The 22,211-nt window shown below is 37.3% G+C and overlaps 5 protein-coding genes and 1 long non-coding RNA gene across 9 annotated transcripts; 3 read left to right on the top strand and 3 right to left on the bottom strand.

The window, feature by feature from the left end:
• The first annotated feature begins 124 nt into the window (after positions 1–124).
• Positions 125–2,086, top strand: LOC9303738 (bark storage protein A). 2 transcript variants are annotated; one of them, XM_021017943.1, is made up of 6 exons: positions 125–463; positions 617–684; positions 1,018–1,173; positions 1,256–1,465; positions 1,564–1,743; positions 1,813–2,086. In XM_021017943.1, exons 1-6 carry the CDS (start codon positions 217–219, stop codon positions 1,969–1,971), a joined length of 1,020 nt encoding a protein of 339 aa, XP_020873602.1. In that variant the 5' UTR covers positions 125–216; the 3' UTR covers positions 1,972–2,086. The 2 variants fall into 2 exon arrangements, with proteins under 2 accessions (XP_020873602.1, XP_020873601.1); XM_021017942.1 differs by having other exon boundaries at positions 1,795–2,086.
• Positions 2,052–2,937, bottom strand: LOC9303737. Its single transcript, XM_021018120.1, has one exon. It carries the CDS (start codon positions 2,658–2,660, stop codon positions 2,163–2,165), a length of 498 nt encoding a protein of 165 aa, XP_020873779.1. The 5' UTR covers positions 2,661–2,937; the 3' UTR covers positions 2,052–2,162.
• A 95-nt stretch (positions 2,938–3,032) lies between these two features.
• Positions 3,033–4,313, top strand: LOC110226391 (esterase AGAP003155). Its single transcript, XM_021018049.1, has 5 exons — positions 3,033–3,367; positions 3,444–3,542; positions 3,631–3,672; positions 3,754–3,883; positions 3,971–4,313. The coding sequence occupies exons 1-5, from the start codon at positions 3,143–3,145 to the stop codon at positions 4,177–4,179; spliced, it is 705 nt and encodes a 234-aa protein (XP_020873708.1). The 5' UTR covers positions 3,033–3,142; the 3' UTR covers positions 4,180–4,313.
• LOC9305793 (F-box protein FBX14) lies at positions 4,201–6,814 on the bottom strand. Its single transcript, XM_021017722.1, has 3 exons — positions 5,984–6,814; positions 5,363–5,861; positions 4,201–5,265 (listed from the first exon to the last, which is right to left on the bottom strand). The coding sequence occupies exons 1-3, from the start codon at positions 6,553–6,555 to the stop codon at positions 4,498–4,500; spliced, it is 1,839 nt and encodes a 612-aa protein (XP_020873381.1). The 5' UTR covers positions 6,556–6,814; the 3' UTR covers positions 4,201–4,497.
• Positions 6,815–8,944: 2,130 nt separating this feature from the next.
• LOC110226445 lies at positions 8,945–10,438 on the bottom strand. 2 transcript variants are annotated; one of them, XR_002330482.1, is made up of 3 exons: positions 10,249–10,438; positions 9,771–9,875; positions 8,945–9,485 (listed from the first exon to the last, which is right to left on the bottom strand). It is a non-coding gene; the product is annotated as an uncharacterized LOC110226445 (long non-coding RNA). The 2 variants fall into 2 exon arrangements; XR_002330481.1 differs by lacking the exon at positions 10,249–10,438 and having other exon boundaries at positions 9,771–10,241.
• Positions 10,439–11,327: 889 nt separating this feature from the next.
• On the top strand, positions 11,328–14,782 carry LOC9305792 (CBL-interacting serine/threonine-protein kinase 8). Of its 2 annotated transcripts, none has more exons than XM_021017820.1 (14): positions 11,328–11,598; positions 11,679–11,741; positions 11,822–11,893; positions 11,972–12,079; positions 12,160–12,234; positions 12,334–12,387; positions 12,467–12,592; positions 12,863–12,952; positions 13,338–13,460; positions 13,628–13,744; positions 13,857–13,973; positions 14,127–14,183; positions 14,318–14,343; positions 14,437–14,500. In XM_021017820.1, exons 1-14 carry the CDS (start codon positions 11,440–11,442, stop codon positions 14,498–14,500), a joined length of 1,251 nt encoding a protein of 416 aa, XP_020873479.1. In that variant the 5' UTR covers positions 11,328–11,439. The 2 variants fall into 2 exon arrangements, with proteins under 2 accessions (XP_020873479.1, XP_002869721.1); XM_002869675.2 differs by having other exon boundaries at positions 11,329–11,598; positions 14,269–14,343; positions 14,437–14,782.
• Positions 14,783–22,211: the final 7,429 nt, after the last annotated feature.

The following is a 22,211-nucleotide window of genomic DNA, read 5'->3' as shown; positions in this document are numbered from 1 at the left end:
AATTTATTTGTAGTGGTATATTGCAGGGTATTTGTCAAAATTAATAGTGCACAGCAGCCTCATGTTGAATCTATTGAAGGAAAAAACTAAAGAAACGAGAATCACGTGGAAAGAAGAAACTTGATAGTAGTTTCTGCTCATAGCAGCCTCGTAGAGGTGTCGGAATTGGATGATATATATGCAGCTGTGGATTTAAATCTCCAACCAACCAATCAGATGGCTTCCCTGGACCACAATCTTTATCTTCTTCCTCTGCTCATCATCATCATCATATCTTCCTTCCACGTTTTGCCTGTTTCACTCACACCTTCACACAAACTAAAATCCGCCATTACCATTAGAAAACTCAACCTCAGAGGACCGTACATCGGCCTCGTGACGGTCATTGAGACCGAAGAAAATGCTTTTCTCCGCAGTGTCGAATTCAGACCCGACCCTACTCATCCCTTCTTGGATCTCTCTGGTATCCACTTGAATCGATTTTTTAATTTTTCAAGGTTTCTAACTTAAAAGAGAGTCCTTTGTTTTGGTTAAATGCAAGTACCCTTTGTTTTGGTTAAGTTCTTTTGAGATGAAAATGTTAGTAGTTTCTGATTTTATGACCATATGAATACAGGAAGACGTTTTCGAATAGGGAAGGTTCATGGAAAGAAGGTTGTGTATGTCAGATGTGGGAGAGGAATGGTGAGTAACCACAACATTAAATTATCCAAAACAGAAAGAAAAAAGAATACAGCAAAATAAGAGTGTTTATATGGCTCTTATTTCTTATCTAAAAGTAGTATACACTATACACCAATGGGGCTGCCACATGCCAAATATAGGCGCAGACCAAAAAATCCTGATCCGTATCAAATAATTGAAATGATGATAAACCTTATAAGTAGTATATTATTAAATATGCATATTAGTAAATTTAAATAGTAACTTTTTAATCCATATGGAAACTGGAAAGTATCAAACCAACAGTTTATATAAAAAGGAGATGGTAAATGTTAAAAAAAAAAAAAATTGCAGGTGAACGGAGCAGCAGCAACACAACAGATGATAGATGTGTTCAATGTGAAAGGGATTGTGCATTTTGGGATTGCAGGAAATATGAACAACTCAATGTCCATAGGAGATGTGAGCATCCCTAAGCAAATCACGAATGCTGGCTTGTGGGATTGGCTGGTAAATATATATTAAAGTTACCCAATTTGATTGCTTCTTCTTTATATAGTCTGATCGATGCTTTTGGTTCTGAGTAAAACAGAATCCAGACAAAGCAAAGGGAGGTGAGGATTTAGTATACTTAGATGTCGGGAACTATAATGTTCCAAAAGGAGATGGCAACAATGAGTTAGGGAGTATTGGATACAGTTACGAGCAACTATATTCAGTCACTGGTCGCATCAATATACCTGAGAATGTGTTTTGGATCAATACAACTCAAGAGTGGCTTCATCTTGCAGCTGATCTAGAGGTTGTTAAGAACAACAATACGTACTGATTAGATTATAAATTATAACAAAGAATGGTTCCATTGTTAACGACGGTTTTTCGTGTGGTATATGGTTGCAGAAGATAGAGCTGTCGCAGTGTGTGAATGCAAGTTTGTGTCTTCCAAAGAAACCGAAATTGGTTGTTGGACTGAAAGCAGCCACTGCGGACATATTTGTGGATAATGCAGCCTACAGAAATTTCTTATACGATACTTTTGGTGTTTCCTCCTCAGATATGGAGAGTTCTGCAGTGGCCATGGTAATAATATTCATCTTTGAATCCATTAATTTCACTTGATTTTGAAGTTAGTGTTTTGAATTTGACCAGACATGCGCATCAAATGGTTATCCCGTAATTGTGATAAGAGGATTATCAGATTTAGCAGGAGTAGGAGGAGATAACACTGTTCATAAGTTTGGATCTTTGGCTGCCACTAACACTGCGAAAGCCGTTTTGGAGTTCATTAAGAAGCTCCCACCGTCTTAATTCCTATGTGTAACCTATTTATCATGAATGTTTAAATCTAGTTCTCTAGTTCATATCAACGATCCCGTGACAACAAATGATTTGGATTGTAATGATGTAATCAACTTCATCGTAACAGTTTCAATGCAAAAATCAACAATTTCCCAGACTTTAACTCATTATGTGACAATCTTTAAAAAGCTCAACTAAAATTAAGGTTTAACATCTTTCGTTGAATTATTCTCATCATCGCTATCGGAACTCTGGCTTTGATCATCGTCTGAAGGCGGAGAAGGATCAAGACGGGCGGCGTCTATAGCCCATTGAATCAGCTTCTCCACTTCAGCATCTTCTCCGGTTTCATCACCATCTTCTCCGATTCCATCCTGAAGAAGTACAGAGGACGAAGAAGACGCAGAAGGGAGAGAAGTCCTCAGAGCCGCGAATCGGAGCATGAGATCGTCTGGCGTTTCTTCAACCACATCCTTCGATTTCTTCGGAGATCTCGGCCGTCGTTTATGTTGTTGTTGCTGCTGATCCTTCTTCTTTTGAGATTTGAGAGCGAGAAATCTAGAGTGGAGATCTGGATCTAAGTAATCGGAAGAGGATCGAGAAGTGTGAGAATCTACAGAGAGCTTGAGTATCATCTCATCTTGAGCCGCTTGAAGCAATTGTTCAACTTCGTCTTCTTCCTTGCCTCCTTTCCTCATCTCTCTTCTAATCTGTTGATCGCAAATCGATTTTTAAAAACCGGATTTGACTTATTATGATGATCTATGCAGAATCCGGTTTAATATTGGTTCGATTTTAATTGGAAAGACGCCTAACTTGCGGGCAGACGGTGTCGTTTCCCACGCGGTTTAGATTCCAAATTCCCGTGAGATATTATTTGATCTCCACCGTCCGTTGGAAGCTCTGATTGTTTACCTACCGTCGATGTCTGACCAACATTTGCCAACCAATCAGGTTGGCCCAATAAGAAAAGGAAGAAAACCTGACTTTCTCAATTCTTCAACCTTTTTTTGGTATTTTCCATGTGAGTTAAATTTTTTTTAAAAAGGAAGAAAATAAAAAAATAATTTATATGATTGCAATGTGAACCACGATGGTTCCTGGAAGAAGGAAGAGATTGCAACAGAGCGTTATAAAAAGGCGAAGCAAGAGGGAGACAACAGATAACAAATTGTGAAAAATGGGAAGCGAAGGAAGATCGATTGCGAGGAAACCAAGGTTTTTGTGTCTCCATGGATTTCGTACGAGCGCAGAGATAATGAAGATACAGCTTCACAAATGGCCTAAATCTGTAATTGATAGACTCGATCTCGTGTTTCTCGATGCACCTTTTCCATGTCAAGGCAAATCTGATGTCGAAGGCATCTTTGATCCTCCTTATTACGAGTGGTTTCAATTCAACAAGGTCCTTTGTTTTTCCCCTATATCCTCTCTCACTTTGATACTATTCGTCTATTAACGTTATTGAAATTTGAATTCAGGAATTCACGGAGTATACGAATTTCGAGAAATGTTTGGAGTACCTAGAGGATCGCATGATCAAACTTGGTCCCTTTGATGGTCTCATTGGGTTTTCTCAGGTAATCTACATTTGAAATTGCATCAAACAGAGTCTGATTTGTTGTTTACTCCCTTTGAAACTCAAAATTTGATTTCTCTCTTTTGTAGGGGGCAATTTTGTCTGGGGGTTTACCAGGACTGCAAGCTAAAGTACGTCAACAATACTATATACTATAGTATTCATGATCATTTTTACAAATGCTGTTTCTGATACATTTGAAAATTGTGCAGGGAATTGCACTTCAGAAAGTACCAAAGATTAAGTTTGTTATAATCATTGGAGGAGCTAAGCTCAAATCCGCCAAATTGGCAGAGAATGCATATTCGTCTTCCTTGGAAACTCTCTCCCTCCACTTTTTAGGTAAATTCTGCAAAAGCTGATTTGTAAATTCTGCAAAAGCTTGTTCATTGATGATTGAGAATCTGGTATCTGGCTTGTTTGTTGCAGGAGAGACTGATTTCTTGAAACCTTACGGAACCCAGCTGATAGAATCGTACAAGAATCCGGTGGTTGTTCATCATCCCAAAGGCCATACTGTCCCGAGGCTTGATGACAAAAGCTTGGAGAAAGTTACCGCATTCATCGATACCATTGAGCATCTGGTGATGGAGGAAGACAAGAATGGTGAAGAAAATAGTAGTAAGCCAACAAAGTAGAAAAGCTTAAAATGTTATATGTATAACGAATAATTCTTTGGATAATAATCGTGAAATGGCTGTAAATAAATCTGGCAATGTTTGTGAAAAACAATTATTACAACACTAACAATAATAGACATTCTTTCGTTCCTTTTCATAACTTTTTCTTTCTTCGCACTACACTCTTCTTGGTATAAGACGAATTCAAAGAAGAGTCAAATGGCAAAACAAATCATGCAGTGTAGCTGAAGCACTTACAGTTTACAAACACATTATCTTCTGCTAGCTAGCTTTGCTTTTCCCCAAGCATGGCCTCATCTGCACCAAAGTTTTTTCTCATAAAATTGTTACAAACTTTGGAGCTTTCCTTGGGCCATCAAGGGACCGATACAAGTACAGTGTCTCAACATAATCCCCAGTGACAGTGTCGTCATCATCATCACCATCTGATCCAAATACTTCCACCACTACATTAGGCAGAGCATGAGCAACATCCCTACAGCCTCCCCGAGATAAGACACATGACGACAACCAAACAAACCTCATATTGCAATACCGATGCATACCAGAGCGCAATCCAACATCCCCAAAGGGACTGTCCCTGATTTCAAGCTTTTGTAGTTTAGGACAACCCTCAAGAACATATCTCAGAGCCTTGTCACTGTTCCCAGCAAAAGCTACAGATAACGTCCGGATCAGTTTCCCATATTCTCCTATATAGCTAAAAGCTTCATCTGTTAGTAACCCTGATACTGCAAGTCGGGTTAGCTTCTGGCAGTTTTTAACAATGGCACCAAATCCTTCGTCCATTGGCTTTCCTGTCACGTGGTCAGGCCTATGGCGACCCATTATGCAAAGCCTAAACACAGTAAGCTGCGGGCAGTTCTCAGACATGGCTGTCACAGCTTTATTAGTCATCCGCTGGCAAAAGTACAGGATAGATTCTAGTTTCCTACAGCCCTCTGATATTGCTTGCAGGCCTACTCCTGAGACAGGACCTTCGCTGTCTTCACGAGGATCAAAAGGGAAAACCCGAAGCTCACGGAGCTCCTTGCATGTGGCAGCCACTGCCTGTAGTCCTTCATCTCGTATCGAGTCAAGAGCCTGCATTATAAAAGTTTCAATATATGCATGTAACTCAAAGTCCTCGGTTAACAGGTATTACACTATATTATACAATGAGATCAAGAAAGATACATACCCAGAAGACTCGGATATTGTGACAGTTGCGTATGATGGGCTTGAGCATGTGAGGAGAAATGTTAGCATAACTGAAGTTAAGAGAGGTGAGATTAGCACAAACTGGAGAGATAGCTAGGAGGTATTCCGGCCTGAATTCCCTGAATCCTGAGAGACAAACTATGGATTTACAAGCACGAAAAGCAGATGCATAATCCGGTAGTTGTTCACCCTGAGGCACATTGTCTGGACTAAATGATCCCGTGCCAAGACTGGTTAACTGCGGCGCTCGAACCATTAGTTGATGCAGCTCTTCAAGGGAAACAAATCTGTTGGTTCTAAGTTTCTTCAAGAACGGTGACCTAACCACGAGCCCCTCCAATGCCTTGAAATTGATAGGGGATTCAACACAGTCAAAAGACAAAGACTCCAGATGAGTTTCACCCTCAGGAAAACAAAAAATCCAATCCACCTCATCATCGGTGACTTCTGACTCCATCAGATCAAGAGCCTTTAGCTGTCTGAAAACAAACCCCCATTTGATAAGTTCATGAAAAAAAACTCACTTTCATGATATGAACCTCTCAAGCATTTCTAAAAGACCTGAGAACAAACAAACAAAGAGAAGAGATCTAGAAATTACCTGCATTTGTTGGCAACAAGAGCAATACCACTAGTCCCAAAACCTTCACAGCAGACCAAAGTAAGCTCTTTGAACCCAGGAAACGACTCAGCAAGAAGAGCTAAATCATCATCCGTAACAAACATACGCTTCAAATGAAGCTTCTCGAGCCAAGGATAAGCCTTAGCTGTTGCAGCAACCCAAGGCGCGAACTGAGCACCCCAATTAGGAGGCATGAGATTAAAATCAGCAAACCTAGGTTTCCCTTTAAGCACAAGAGACCTAACACGCTTGAACCGGTGAGTGAGCCGAGCAGGAGAGAGCGAGTAACAGTTACCGATAAAAACCTCGAATCGGGTCTGAGCCTCGACGCGATACCACGATCTGCAGACCAATGAAACGGCGTTGCGATCGCATCTGGAAGTGAGGAACTGAAGCACGTTCTCTAAAACGTTCTCGAGGACATGATCTGGACATGGCGGCGTAGAAGATTTGAAAGTGCGAGACGCAACGGCGGAGGAGCAAGGTGGATTTAACTTGAGATATCGCTCAACATCCTCTGACATTTTTGCTGAGCTATCTTCTTCTGTCATACAAGTAAATGACAACAATTTCTCCAAGAATCAATCTTACTTGATCTTTCCAGAATTTTATTCTCTTTCTGATACAAAGTCCGATTCAGATGGATGAAGAAGAGATAGCTGAAAAAGGAGGAGCTGGTCTTTGAGTTTGGACTCTCTCTCTCTCTCTCTCTCCACTTCACCCTCCATTATTTGGGAGACTATTTCCCATTTTTTTTTAATTATAAAAAAAAACTAATATTTTTTTGTCTGTCTAAATTTATTTTTGTAGCTCTGTTGATGAAGAAATAAAACGAATCATCAAGTATAATTTGACAAAGAGGGCAACAAACATGATTTTATCCTTTTAAAGATTCGTCCTTCTATTTTAAGGTGTGACAGGTGACATTTAGAGTTTTTAACTGGTAATCATGTAAACTTGTTGTATCTGAACCAAAATTAAAAGGATTAAAAAGTGTTTTGTACTGTTTCATAAAATGGATAATATCTAAAGTCACTTTCATTCTTTTTAGGGTGAGTTACACAATGGGACACTTTTCTTGAGTTTTCTAATAAAAGACACATATTCTGTGTTTTTCATCTTTTTTTTACTGTTTGTAAAAAATCAATACTATTATACCCCCAACTAAATATTTGAAACAAAATATCTCTTTTCTTCCAAAAAGCAAAAGAAGCGTAAGTCATCAACAAAAACAAATAAGAATTTCAACTCTCTCTATCTTTCTCTCTCTCTCTTCTCTCTCTCCTTTCAAACCCCCGCTGCAACTCACTCGTCTGGTCGCGCCAGCTACGATCCAATGCTTTTCTCTTCCGTTTGGAACAACAACATTTGCTGCTTAATTCTAGATAAGGTTTTGTAGTCATCGATTTCAACAAAATCAAAAGGTGAAAAAATATAAAGAATATAGAAGCCAACATTAAAGGTAACAACAACATTTGCAACTCGATTTCAAATTCGTTTCAATACTCCTCAATTGAAGAAGAAGCCAACGTCAAATCACCTCCGCTCTAGCCTCTAGCTCCGACAAAGATGTTGAATCACCTACGCTCTAGCCTCTAGCTCCGAATCCATTAACAATAGATCTTAATTGGAACAAGAACAAGAGCTTATTCATTTTCTGGATTTTATTTCGACCATGTTGAAAGATTGTAAATACACAATCAATCGATCAATGAAAAGGTCTTACCTATGTTTATATCGATAGTCACTTGTGTATGGTTACTTGTTTGTCACTAGATCCGACACCGCCATATACTAATAAATATGTTCAATGTTGTTTGGCGATGTGGATACACTTTGTTGGAGAAGGGACTGAGCTGTTAAGTTTCATTTCTTGTCTTGTGTAGGCTGATTTTGCAAGGGATAAAAGACTTTCTGATCTAGCGTCCAGAGGAGCGGTGCTATGTGGATAGAAACAGATGGATGAGTACATGTTAAGGTATTGCCAATTGAGAGAAGGTTGGAGAGATTGGTTTGGAAAAAGTGATTTTTTGAGAAGAAGCCACCAAGTTGTACCATGGACCACCAAGCTGTGAAAAGACCGAATAGGCCAATGCCATAGATGTGGTTTCTAGTATTGAATTCCATATCCATTTGTTCAGCTTGTTGTGGTTCCTCTCTTTGATCTTGTTATCGTTGTATGTTAGACTTTGTCGAAGTCGTGTCTGAATTTAATAGTGTATAATTGTGACAGAAAGGGAAGGAATGTGGTTATGAGAATTGATAAAGGCTTCAAAGGCATTGGTTGGGTCAAGATAGTTTCCAAGCATTATAAGTTTATAACCATTCTCAACCACTGAACTTCTTCTAATTCTTCTCCTTCTTTGAGAGAAAGTGAATGCAAAGCTTGAAAGAACAAAAATGCACATGTATCGATTCAAGAGTTCTGATCTAATTTGATTCAAATAAAAGAGAAGAACATGACAAGTAAGGTTTCCATCAAAGATTGTATATATGGATGATGACAAGTAATCTATGTTGACTATCTCGGTGTCATAAAGTGTGTATAGAGAACTTGATCTAAGCAATATCCTTTGACCATCCATAAAGTGTGTATAGAGAACTCAGTCGTGGACATTTTGGTGTCATCATATTGAGAACGAAAGATGATTTTGAATCGTGTCCATAATTATGTGTCCACATGTCTATTTCAATGAGAGATTACCAAACACACATCATAAATGACTTTTAAAACTAGTCTAGTGAAAACTAATAAAATTGGTGGTTTGCTTCTTATAAAGTTGGTGGATTTCAATGAGAGATTACCAAACTTATTAGCTAATGGATATGAACGAAAGAATAGTTAAAAGAAATAATACATAACGTACCCATATGGATATACATAACGTATCCATATGGAACTGACCACGTACCCATATGGGTATACATAACGTATCCATATGGAACTAACCAATCCTATCATATGCCCATTTAAAAATTACCAATCCAATTCAAACGTATGGACACAAGTTTATACATGAAAAATAATTGCCAATTCAAAGTACATCGTTCATTTTTTGTGAATGGCGAGATTCATGTGAACATGTGGATGTGGTGCTATGACCACAAAAGAGTTTCTCCAAAGCAACAAAGACCATAAAACACACACAACTACTTGAGTCTGAGAGGATCCTGTGAGGAGGCAGCAGATGAATCAACATATTGTGGATGAGATGATAAACCGAGAGCAACGAAAACGGCGACAGAGAGGATAAAGAAGTTCATTGTCTTTTTCCTAAGTGACTGTGTTACTACGTCGATGAAACGAGTTCGACACATAAGAGAGAGCAAAAATCAAATCAGGATATGGTTAGAACAGAGAAGAAATCATTGTTGAAGGAGAACGGAGAGGCAGCCATTGTCCATTTAGACTTGACCATAACATGATGTCTTCTTCTCTCACGAAAAACTCTCATGTGTCTTCAAACTTATCTTCACCAACCTGTACACAAGCACCATTCACACCACAAAGCACACGTATAAGAAACTACATCTCCATACACCAAAGTCAATAAATTCTCTATTGAAAAAAATCCTAAAATCCGTAAACCAAAAATGACAAAGGAAACATTAAAGTAGCTAGAGAGACCAGATTCAAAGTAAAGTGCCACAAATCAAGCTCTAAAGCCTCAATAGAGTGAGTTAAGAATTGGGTTTTGTAGATGCATTAATCTTCCCAAAAGAAAAAGCAAGCAAAAGAACAAAGAAGAAGAAGAAGAAGGCGTACGTATTCGCAGAGAAGTTGAAAGTCGTCCTCAGAGAGATGTTGGCCGTCGCAACTTCCAAACCACCACCACCTCCAGCAACATAGATCTTACCAGAAACAACTCTTCTGATTTATGATGAATCAATCAATAGGAGAAACAACAAAATATTATCGAAATTGATATATCACTTGAAATTTTTTGCAAGAACAAGAAGCCCAAAATAACTCTTCTGATTTCAAATTTTAGCAATCGGAATCGAAAAAAAAAACACAGTAAACTCAACAGAGAAGCTCTCTCGCACAGTTTTGATCCTAGATCAGTCACACAACGATCACAAAAACTCCAAATCTCAGAGATCTAAAACCAAATTCCAGTGACAGATCTAACGAAACAACAAAATGAACCAGAATTGTAATCAAAAGATTCGTATACGAGACGAAACCAAAATCGAGAGAAGCACACTGCAGATCGAGAAAATAAGTGGAAAATTGAGCTTACCATGGAGATAATATAAGAAGAAGAAAGAGACGATAAAGATTTGGTTTTGTTTGGTAAGGGTTGTAGTTTGAGACAAAACTTTGGTTAGAGATGAGAGAGTGTATTAGTTAGAGGGTAACTAGGTAATAACACCCACAAGAAAGTTTGTTAAGATTAGAAAGTGTGCTAGAATGATAGAGAACTTGAGAAAGTGTGGTAAAGAGTAAATATCTCTTCTTTTTACTACTATTAGTTATGAACTTATGATTGTTAGATGAATTTAATTTTTATAATGCAATCAACTGTGTTCTTAAGAAGGCTTCAAAGTTTTGGTGTAAATGAAAAAGGTTTGGGCTTGCTGTTTGGGCCTTTATATCTCGGCCTATAACAAGATCAAAGGTGATTAATGGTTTTGGTAGGTTATCCTTTAAAATGTGTTTTCCAGAAGGCAGGCAAATTGTTATAAAACAGATCCCTTCAAACTATGCTTCTTAAATTTTTCAAAAGGCAATTATTAGAATACGGATAAATTTCAAATAATCTCCATAAAAGAATTTTCGAAGTCAAGAATTATAGAAAAAGTCATAACGACGTTTTTATTCGTAGTCTTGCTAACTAATCAAATCGGTCATATAAGTCTATTAGATTATATAGATACAGGTGAGTAGTAGTATTTTTCAAAAGCTACGAGTCGTATATATGTGAAACTATGGTATAAATATTGTTGACCTTCCTACAATACAAAGAATGACGTGTAAACAAACAACCAATATATTAGAAGAATCAGAATGTGGCAAGTAGTCGCCGAACACGTCTCCTTCGTCAAAGTCTCTTTTTTCTGACTTCTCTTAACAACCTCCCAACCCCATTGTTACTTACTTTACCTCTAGATTTGTTAATCAAATACGCAAATCACAAATGTATAAATTACTTTGGCTTTGTATTGATTAATAAAGCTTCTTTAATTCCAATTTGCAATTAAGACAATTTAAACACGTATCTCTTTCCCAAATTTGAGACATTCCTAATTAATTAAATTTCCCATCTTCTAATCTACTCTGTATACTATTTGTCGTTATAGTTTTAATTTCAAAATTCGAAAAAGAGAATCCATCCATCATCAACTCTACTTTTTTTTTTTTTTGTTTGCCTTTCCTCTTTCTCTCTCTCACTTGAGAAATGCAGTGAAATTGAAATCGAGTAGAAGCAGAGATGGTGGTAAGGAAAGTGGGCAAGTATGAATTAGGTAGAACAATCGGCGAAGGTACCTTCGCTAAAGTCAAGTTCGCTCAGAACACAGAGACCGGTGAGAGCGTCGCCATGAAAATCGTGGATCGTAGTACCATCATCAAACGCAAGATGGTTGATCAGGTTCTGTCTCTCTCTCTTCTTACTACTCTCGACTTCGATTCTGATTAGATTGATGACATGACACCGTTTGTTATTAGCAGATTAAGAGAGAGATCTCGATTATGAAGCTTGTTCGCCATCCTTGTGTTGTTCGTCTTTATGAGGCAAGTGAAATGTTTTTGTTATTGAAAGATTCTTGCTTTCATATATAACAACAAGTAATTTTGATCTTTTGCTCCTTTAGGTTCTAGCAAGCCGTACAAAGATTTATATCATCCTGGAGTACATTACTGGTGGTGAACTGTTTGATAAGATTGTGAGTAGCTAGCTCCTAGTCATGATTTTAAACGCGTAAGATATTGTCACTGATTCACTTGTTTCATGCCTACTACAGGTTCGTAATGGACGACTTGGTGAATCAGAAGCTAGGAAATACTTTCAACAGCTTATTGATGGAGTTGATTACTGCCATAGTAAAGGTGTCTACCACAGAGATCTAAAGGTGAATTCTTGCTGGGAGTATCAATCAACACCTTTCTATCACTTGTTGTTCATCTGATGATTGTCTTGTGTCAATTGCAGCCGGAAAATCTTCTGCTGGATTCTCAAGGAAATCTCAAGATATCTGATTTTGGCCTCAGTGCATTACCTGAGCAAGTAATGGGGGCTCTCATTTTCATGTTTTTCTTTCTAATTTTGAGAATTAGTTTGTTATTGAATCATTATCAACTAAATTTATCTTTCTTTGATATAAAGGGAGTTACCATCCTTAAGACAACATGTGGAACTCCCAATTACGTTGCTCCTGAGGTAAATTAAATATCATAATGTTTTGATGTTTGATGTCTTTCTTATCATAGCTTATGTGTTCTTCTTTGTTTTGGTTTAGGTTCTCAGTCACAAGGGTTACAATGGTGCCGTCGCAGATGTATGGTCCTGTGGGGTCATCCTTTATGTTCTTATGGCAGGATATCTTCCATTTGATGAAATGGATCTACCAACCTTATATAGTAAGGCATGACCTCTACTGTTGTTGCCTCTTGATTCTTGATATTTTGTTTTGGAATGGTTCTTGTTTCTATCTAGTTTAATTATCCCAATGAAGCATTAGGATTGAACAAGCAATATCTGCAGAACCTGTAATAGAAATCCTTGTGGCTAAATTATTTTCACTGTAGTCAAGAATCCCTTTCTGTAAACCTAACGTGTTATGTGCTTGTAAGGCATCTATGTACTTTCTTTCTGATATGGTTTCCTTTTCTTCTTATTTTCCATCAATTTTCAGATCGACAGAGCTGACTTCGCTTGCCCCTCATATTTTGCCTTGGGGGCAAAGTCCTTGATTAATAGAATTTTGGATCCAAATCCTGAAACTGTAAGTTTTGAGTTTCCTTGCAGATAGCTTTGCTTAAATATTTTTCAATCCTGGCTACTGTATTTGAAACATGTATTACATGTTGAAAGAACAGCAGCTTGAAAAAACAGATATCTCTATTACACTATAATCTTTGACTAGCTCCATTTGAATCATATCATTCTTTTCTACACTTGAATAGACCCTAGAAGTCTTAGCATTTTCTTCCAAAACTGTCCTGGATCATTTGGAAGGTCTATACAATATAGATAATGTGCCAATTGAAAGCATTACATGACATAGTTGTCGGGTGACGTCGTCCAAAGTTACTCTTTTCATCTCAAGATACAAAGTCTGACAAATGTAGCCTTGCTCTCTCTCTCTTTTTTTTTTTCTTTCTTGGCAGCGAATTACAATTGCAGAAATCAGGAAAGATGAGTGGTTTCTAAAGGATTACACTCCTGTACAACTTATCGATTACGAACATGTGAACCTGGATGATGTATATGCTGCTTTTGATGATCCGGAGGTAGGATTCAGTTGGTACAATTCTTTGTCCCCTATATGTTTGCTGTTGAGTATTGTGTATAAAACATGTGTTTCCAGAGTCACTGTTGTTCTAATTTTAATGAGATTATTCTTCTGCATGCACTCAGCATGATCGAATATTTTGATATGTAACATTATACGTTGCAGGAACATACATATGCACAGGATGGAACAGGGTCCACGGGTCCACTGACTCTAAATGCGTTTGACCTAATTATTCTATCTCAGGGCTTGAACCTCGCAACTCTTTTTGACCGTGGAAAGGTACAATGCTGGGTGTGACCACGCTGTGTGCATTCCTATACCTTATTCAGTTGTTCTTCTCATTCCTACATATTATACAACTATTGCTTTAATCTTTCAAGTGTGTTGACAGGACTCCATGAAGCACCAGACAAGGTTCATCTCACACAAGCCAGCAAACGTGGTTCTCTCAAGCATGGAAGTTGTGTCGCAGTCTATGGGCTTTAAGACTCACATTCGTAATTACAAGGTGAGAAACTAGAGTAATAGTTGGTTAGGCATTCTTATCGGTTGAAATCGCTTCATTGTTTTTTTGTGATGTCTTAACATTTCTTTAGAGTTTGTTATTTTATTTCATCATCTCATGAGCACCCAACAGCTGTGAACCCATTTCCATTTTCAGATGAGAGTCGAAGGATTATCTGCAAATAAGACGTCTCATTTCTCCGTCATTCTAGAAGTAACTTCTCTTAAATAAAACCAGTCCATCTTTTTACTTTGGTCTCTCTATATCTGAAGTCTTACGAATCATTTCTAATATGAAGGTCTTCAAAGTTGCACCATCAATTCTCATGGTAGACATTCAAAATGCAGCAGGAGACGCAGAAGAATACCTTAAGGTTAGTTTCAGAAGAGGACCTTAGTGTTATAAGTTCACCTTGAGGGTTTGTTTGACTCGTCTCAGAATAGTAAAAACCAATTATGTTTTGCAGTTCTACAAGACTTTTTGTAGTAAGCTTGATGACATCATTTGGAAGCCGCCAGATGCATCTATGAAAAATCGAGTCACCAAGGCCAAGAGTAAAAGACGTTGAATCCGTGTGTGTTATCCAAGCAGAGCTTTCACAGAAGACAGTGAGAAACAATATTTAACTCTCTTGTATTGCTTTAGTCGAGTGAATATGTACAAGCTTGTTGATTTGGGTTTAATTTATGAATACATAGAAGATTGTACTAAACTTATACTATATATGAAGAGAAAACTGCTGATAGTTTCTCCTGATTTGTATGCCTCTCAACTCTTTTTACAGTGTATACGAGTAGGATTTAATTCTGATTTTATAGAGAATACAGATCACTTTTTAAGTTGATCAGTCCAAAATTAATCTACCCTGCAAACCTTTGGCCACACCTCAACACGGGGATTAGGTACTTGTCGGCACTGTGAGCTTGTTTAAGGCTCGATAGTGCGAGGAAAAATGGACCTGAATACGGTCTGATATGCTCGATTAGATGATCCATATTCTTCTAACATCATTTTCATCACTTCATCAGTTTCCTCCTTCAGGGTATATGTATACTGATATGGACGTATGTTAATTGGTTCTGCTCTTTCTTTAAGGTTGATAAAATGTTCTCTGCCACGTTTTGAACTAGTTGTTGCAACATCTCAAACACGTTTCCATGTCATTCTGGGTCTGATTGATACAAAGTTGTACAAAAAAAACTGTAAGTTGGAGCGATAAACTGTTACGGAATAATGCAAAACTGTAAGCTGGAGCGGTAAACTGTTACGGAATACTGCAAAACTGTAAGAAAGAGTAGTACAAAAAATTTGAGTAAAGTTTTTAGTAACGTTTTTGATATCGCTTTTGTGATATTGTCAAAGCGGTACACCCTGTACCACCGCTGTGGTACAAGGTTACCAATCAAACCCAGATTTTCCTTCTTTTTTAGGATTGGATAAGAGTTAAGACTCTTTATATTTTTAGTCCACACAAGTGTGTGGTTTGTTTGCTCTATAACCAAAAGCGATATTGAGTTTGACATTCACATTATTCCTTAATGTAAGAATAATATTAGAGTTGTATTATTAACTTAGGCCTGAATATTATGATTCGTCAACCCTGATATAGAATTTAAAATGATACTGAATTTGACATTTTATTATTCCTTATTGTGAAATAATAATACTCAGTGCCGGCTTAACATGGGGGTGAGCAGTGCAAGTCCTAGGGGCCCACAAACCCAAGGGGCCCACAATTTTTTTTTTTCCTTTGTATGCAAAACTTTTTTTTTTTGTCATCTGGTTTTATATATTGAAATGGGTTAAGGCCGAGCTACACCCAAGAGACCATAAAGGTCAACCATCAGAACAAACAACTGAGCCACAAAAAGCCTAAACTAAGCACCATTGAAAACAATCAAGGGCCAATACAAAAGAATTAGGCAACCCAACCAACATCAAACAAAAAACCCCTCCTTACCATCAAACAGAGGAAAAAGGAACTCTCTCATCTTCAAAGACACCCCTCAGCCAAAAGGGGAAACCAGAAGCGACATAGGATTGCAACCTAAAGTCCGAAGTCACACTTTGAGCAATGAGAGAAGCTCCTCTGTTCGTACTCGAGGACTCTAAACACAACTTCCAAACCACACCTCCTTACAACAAAATCCTCAGTTCTTGCTCTTGAAACTTGAAAGAAGGCCAAGCTCTGGGTCGATTTAACACACCAACCAAAACATGATCTTGAAGAGCAAAAACTACTCTTGGAAATCTGTGGGTCAACATACATTGTATACCCCACTGAAGGCAAGCAAAGCTAGCCTCTTGAGCATCTCTCAAATCACTGAAAGCTCTCCTACTATGTAACAAAACACAGCCCGTATGGTCCCTAACAACCCATGCCCCTCCTGCCAACCTGTTTTTATTAGACCAAGAAGACGAAATATTACACTTCACCCAACCAACCACCGGAGGTTGCCATTTATCTCTGGCCAAAACCTCCTCAAGAGGAACACTTGATATCGCCGGATCATCACCCATTTCCTCACCTTCAGTCTCAATAATCTGAGCCTCAAACCAATCAAAAACATCCTCTCTAACCTTATCAACAGATTCCAAGGCAGAAAAACATTTACCATCAAAAGCTAATGCATTCCTATTCTTCCAAATTCTCCATAGAATCCATGGGAAACTTCTCCTTAATTCCTCCGGCCATTCTTTATTCTTACGGTTAACAAGCAAGTGATGGATATTTGAAAAAACAGACCCATATTGGAAACCAAAAAGAGGATTGGGGACTTGAGAAAGAGCCCACACCTGTCTAGCATACGTGCACGAAAATAAAACATGGAAAGAGGTTTCCTGTTCCATTCCACAAACCTGACAAGTATCATCCAGAGACATACCTCTTCTGTTTAAGGCATGGACTGCAGGGATAGCCCCACAAAGCATCTTCCACAAAAAAACTTTGATTTTTGGGTCAGTTTGCACCTGCCACACTTCTGCTTTTAGATCATTAACCGATGGTAATGCATTTGCTTCCACAGCAACTATGGAAAAACTTTCCTGAGAGGCCAACCAAAACGCAGATTTTACTGAAAAGTCACCAGATTTATTGAACTTCCACACCCAATAATCACTTTGGGAAACAACCGGTTTGATCTTTAAAACTCTAATGATATCCTCCGGGAAGAACAGATCCGCCAAAATGTTTTGGTCCCAGTCTCTAATACTTGGATCAATGAGGTCACAGACTCTCAAGCTGACATCAAATAAATAGTTTCTTCTCATCGGTGCTCTCATACCTTCTTCCTCATCCTCAATCCATGGATCAATCCATACATTCCGTGATTTTCCATTACCAATTCTCTTTTCAATACCCTTTACAAGAAGCTCTTTACCATGCAAGATGCTCCTCCAAGCAAATGAGGGTCGATGATGGGCAGGAGCTTCCAGAAAACTCTTCTCCGGAAAGTATCTACTCTTCATAATCCCAGCCAAGAGACAATCAGGATACTGAAGGATCCTCCACGCTTGTTTGGCTAGCAAAGCTTGATTAAAAAGAGGAATGTCTCTAAAGCCCATACCACCTTTGCATTTTGGAAGACACAATTTCTCCCAACTTAACCAATGTATATTTCTTGAATGCTCACTGGAACTCCACCAGAAATCTGCCATAGCCGACGCCAAATTGTCACAGGTGGTCTTAGGGAGCTTAAAGCATGACATTGCAAAGATAGGCATGGCCATAGCCACTGATTTTAGTAATACCTCCTTTCCTCCTTTGTATGCAAAACCAAAAAACAAAAATCTGTGCAAGTATTTCGGAAAAAAAAAGTGATATTATAAAAAGAGCCTATAGACATTACAAAACATGAGTTATATTATAAAAAAGGGCCCATGAATATTGACATTACAAACCATAACGATATTCTTTTTTTTTTTTTAATTTATAGTCCAAAATTAGATGTTGATTTATTTTACCCAACATAGCTAAAAAATTGATTTATTGGACCAAATCTCTTTTGCTTTCTATTATAAATAAAGGCTTTACATCAAAACCATCGACGAAAATGATCTTGTTGTTTTATCTTTTGTAAACGATGGTTTTTTTTAATCTGCGGTACACTGCGAAACGATTTATTTTCTAAAAATTTGTGAATTTTAAAATTTAATGATTATTTATTATATATAAAAGATTATAAATTAGGTAATATATATGTTTTAAAAATTTCGAATCACAATATATGCAGAACAAAAATATTGTAAATTATGTAGTATATGATGATTCGAAACAGTTGAAAAAAATCAAACAAAGATGATAGGAAAATCATAATTTTAAATCTTAACCAAATCTACTAAATATCTATATTGTTAAATATGGAATATCTGGTGATAGAGTTTGGTTTTTTATAATCCGATCTAAGTTATATATGGAATATTCGCAGTAAGATATCAAATTTGTCGGATCACAATTTAATCCCATCTTGTACTAACAAATGGACATAAAAATACTAGTATAAATATTCTTTTTGTTATTTTATTTTTGTACATACTTTTTTTATATATATAATAGGGGCCTAGTTTTTGTTTTTGCCCCAGGGCCTACTAAATGCTTGAGCCGGCACTGATAATACTCACCAACTTAGCATAATGTGTTTGACACTCGAATCTAATCTTTCATTATATAACTTACCGAGTCTTACAAGTAAAAGTGAATATATATATCGTAATCGGAACTATATATATTTCTTAATATTTTGATTGAAGAATTTAGAATCTAGTTGATCTCTAATGGTTTTTTCAGTATGATACACTTTTTCATAATTTATGAATGAATAATCATTTATTTCATACCTCCAGAATTATCTTTGCTTAGCCAGGAAATATATATGTCCATCATATAAAGTTTACTGCAATGTATTAAAACATAAAGAGAAAATCTCATTTAACAGATATCTCACGTATCTAATATTGTCTTCTATAAAGTAATTCACAGATTATTTTTGTTCATGTTTTTAAATGAAATTATAAACGAGAATTTGAATAGTTTACATGAGATTTCCAAAATTAAAACCAGGGGCGGAGGTATATTGTTATTATGGGGGTCAATTGACCCCTATGGATTTGTAGAAATTTTTAATTTACTTGTAATATTCTAAGCAAAATTCAGGAAAATGGTTTAAAATATGCTTATTGACCCCTATAAAATATTGTTCAAAATGTTGAAAACCACATAACGGATGGACTCCATAACCGTGGCTCATGTCCATGTTCTAGAAGGCCCATGTCTACCTTCTAGAAGACTCGTCCAATGACGGTTTATGTTAGTCTTAGTGGGCTTTGGGCTTTAGGGTTTCCTAGTCCAATTGGGATTTGTCTCCCTTATTGTGTATATATATAAGTTGTAATCTCATTCATTAATCAATAAGAATACACGAGATTCATAACACGTTATCAGCACGATAGCCTCTAAATCCCTTAGCTAAAGGATCTGACACATAAACCCTAATCTCACGATCTCTCTATCTCCATCAAACCCCTAAAACGCAAAGAAATCTGTCTCGGAACTTCAAAGAGGTCGTTCTCTCAAATCGTGAGGACCCAGAAAACGAGCAAGATATCAAATCGAAGCCCTCGCCGAGACGAATCCATCAGTGCAAACGGCTTGTCGATCTGACCACCGACGCGCCCTCACGCACAGATACAGTGTGCGCCGATTTGTTTTGAAAACCCTAGCTCGTCCGTCCGTTTGCTTTCTCCTTTGCTCGGCGATTCCTTCCAAGGACCATACGCTCGTGACAAGTTGATAACCGAGGTCTTTAGCTCCCGTTTCTAGTCCATACAACCCCAAAGGTGAAAGGTAAAACAACAAACCCTAAAGCTAAAGAACCCAACTCGAATTTGGATCTAACAAACGGCTAAGACCTAAAACGAACCTTGATTGTCTAAGCGATTGCTATTGCTTGTGAGATCCGATTGTTTGACTCGTTTAGGTTGCTAGAAAAGTTGATTATTGCTTAAGCTAAACTCGCCTAAGTTGCTAGAGAAGTTTTATTGCCTAAACCTAAAAATCGCAAATCGAAAATACCTAAGCTAATGGCCGAAACTTTATAAGTCTAAAACCTAAAACCCTAAATCGGATCAAATCCGAAACTTAAACCCTAAAGTATAAATCGATTGGTTAAGGTTGTTAGGTTGTTTAGTTTGTTTGTTTCTATGATTGCTTCATGCTCAAATTGTTAGAAATCCAAATTCCTAAAACCGCATGAATCCCTAAACCCTAAAATCCTAATCAAAATAGGAAATCTTAAAACCCTAAAATCCTAATTAAAATAGGAAATCTTAAAACCCTAAAATCCTAATAGGAAATCTTAAAACCCTAAAATCCTAATAGGAAATCTTAAAACCCTAAAATTCTAATTAAAATAGGAAAATCTTAAATCCTATTGTAAATAGGAAAATCCTTAATTCTATTCAAAATAGAAAATCTATAAATCTTAATTAAATTAGGAATTTCATAAATCCTATTCAAGATAGGAAAACCTTAAGAAATAGAAATTTTTCAAATCCTAAATAAAATAGAAAATCTTAAAATCTAAAATCATAAGTGAAATAGAAAAATTAATCCTAGAGTAAAGAGGAAAGTAAATCCTAAAAGGAAAAGAAAAAGTTAATCCTAATTAAAAGAGGAAATCTAATCCTAAGCAAAAGAGGAAATCTAATCCTAAGCAAAAGAGGAAAGTCAAATCCCTAAGTAAATCGATTCATGGTTCGGTCTCAAATACCGCATGACACTAACGATTACATGATTTTGACTCAAGACTTTTCCTTGTAGATGTTGAATTACAACTTGTATTTTACTGCCCTAAATCTCTTAGGAGATAATTATTTAAAATGGGCAATGGATACTAAGATTATCCTAAAAGTCAAAAGGACTTGGTGAATGTATCTAATAAGGCAATAATGCAAAGAGAGAAAGATAGATACAAGGCAATATTAGCCACCGTCTTATTGAGAGTCTCATAATCAGGACTATAAGTCCATGGATGAGTCTATTGCTAGATGAGCAAAATAATGACTTACAGATAAAAACAGTGAGTTACGACCTCATAGATTAACCCCATTACCTAATGCCAATAAGGCCGCAGAGGATAAGAAAGAATCCAAAGAATATAACCATGTCTAAAGTGATAGACCACACGGTCGTGACCGTGGTGGATGGAAAGGACGTGGTTGTGGCCACTATAACTCATCCGGCCGTGGGAACCACTATAACCGTGGATGTAGACCCAATTCCGGCCGTGGTCGAGGGCGAGGATGATGTGGTATTTCCAAACCACAACACTCGACCAAATGAGTATGCCATAGATGTGGTATTGAAAGGACGTGGTTGTGGCCACTATAACTCATCCGGCCGTGGGAACCACTTTAACCGTGGATGTAGACCCAATTCCGGCCGTGGTCGAGGGCGAGGACGATGTGGTATTTCCAAACCACAACACTCGACCAAATGAGTATGCCATAGATATGGAATGGGAAACCATTGGGCTAAGATATGTAGGACTTCCAAACATCGTTGTGACCTCTATCAAGAGAGTGTAAAAGGGAAGAATCCTAAAGCCCATTTGGTATATAAAGATGGTGAACATGATCAAGATGATCTAATAGAGTATGAGACTTCTGATTGCCTAAAAGAATCAAGTTGATAAATCTGAGTTCGACATCAAAACCTCTATGTTTTCTTTGCATTTTATGTTTTCATTGATTGTTATTTCCTTGAATTTATTTTATATTATTTTATGTTTAAAACATGATTCTTGTCCATATAAGAAATGGCCGAGGACAAGAACATATTTGTGGTGGATAGTGGAGCCACACAAAAGATAAGAGATATTTTCCTAAATCTCATAATGAAAAAATGCCAATATTAGGACTATAGCGGGTATAGCAAATCTTATTGAGGGCTACGGCCAAGCCCATATTCTATTACCAAATGGCACGCATCTTGAACTAAGCGATGCCCTATATTCACCCAGCTCGAAGAGGAGCTTATTAAGTTTCAAAGATATAAGATTGAATAGTTTCCATATTGAAACAAAGGGTGAAGGGAACAAAGAGATCACCCAAGGACATAAGAAAGTCCTAGAGACTATACCCGCATTATCCACTGGTCTCTACTATGTTAAAATCGATATGATCGAAGCTAATATGGCAATGAACAAAGAGTTCATCGAGAAATTTACTTTATGGCATGACCGG

Source organism: Arabidopsis lyrata (assembly GCF_000004255.2).
Source record: "Arabidopsis lyrata subsp. lyrata unplaced genomic scaffold ARALYscaffold_7, whole genome shotgun sequence".
In the NCBI taxonomy this organism is placed as follows: Eukaryota; Viridiplantae; Streptophyta; class Magnoliopsida; order Brassicales; family Brassicaceae; genus Arabidopsis; species Arabidopsis lyrata.
The sequence above is the reverse complement of the archived record's forward strand: the minus strand, read 5'-3'. Positions and strand labels throughout refer to the sequence as shown.

Excerpts from the sequence above, each read along its gene's own strand:
- LOC9303738 (XM_021017942.1), top strand. The coding sequence starts at position 217 with ATGGCTTCCCTGGACCACAATCTTTATCTTCTTCCTCTGCTCATCATC. Across the intron at positions 1,174-1,255 it reads CTGGCTTGTGGGATTGGCTG|AATCCAGACAAAGCAAAGGG; the intron begins GTAAATATATAT and ends TGAGTAAAACAG. Across the intron at positions 1,466-1,563 it reads ATCTTGCAGCTGATCTAGAG|AAGATAGAGCTGTCGCAGTG; the intron begins GTTGTTAAGAAC and ends ATATGGTTGCAG.
- LOC9303737 (XM_021018120.1), bottom strand. The coding sequence starts at position 2,660 with ATGAGGAAAGGAGGCAAGGAAGAAGACGAAGTTGAACAATTGCTTCAA.
- LOC110226391 (XM_021018049.1), top strand. The coding sequence starts at position 3,143 with ATGGGAAGCGAAGGAAGATCGATTGCGAGGAAACCAAGGTTTTTGTGT. Across the intron at positions 3,543-3,630 it reads GTCTCATTGGGTTTTCTCAG|GGGGCAATTTTGTCTGGGGG; the intron begins GTAATCTACATT and ends TCTCTTTTGTAG. Across the intron at positions 3,673-3,753 it reads TACCAGGACTGCAAGCTAAA|GGAATTGCACTTCAGAAAGT; the intron begins GTACGTCAACAA and ends AAAATTGTGCAG.
- LOC9305793 (XM_021017722.1), bottom strand. The coding sequence starts at position 6,555 with ATGACAGAAGAAGATAGCTCAGCAAAAATGTCAGAGGATGTTGAGCGA. Across the intron at positions 5,862-5,983 it reads CTTGTTGCCAACAAATGCAG|ACAGCTAAAGGCTCTTGATC; the intron begins GTAATTTCTAGA and ends GTTTGTTTTCAG. Across the intron at positions 5,266-5,362 it reads ACAATATCCGAGTCTTCTGG|GCTCTTGACTCGATACGAGA; the intron begins GTATGTATCTTT and ends TTTATAATGCAG.
- LOC9305792 (XM_002869675.2), top strand. The coding sequence starts at position 11,440 with ATGGTGGTAAGGAAAGTGGGCAAGTATGAATTAGGTAGAACAATCGGC. Across the intron at positions 13,974-14,126 it reads CTCACATTCGTAATTACAAG|ATGAGAGTCGAAGGATTATC; the intron begins GTGAGAAACTAG and ends TTCCATTTTCAG. Across the intron at positions 14,344-14,436 it reads ACGCAGAAGAATACCTTAAG|TTCTACAAGACTTTTTGTAG; the intron begins GTTAGTTTCAGA and ends TATGTTTTGCAG.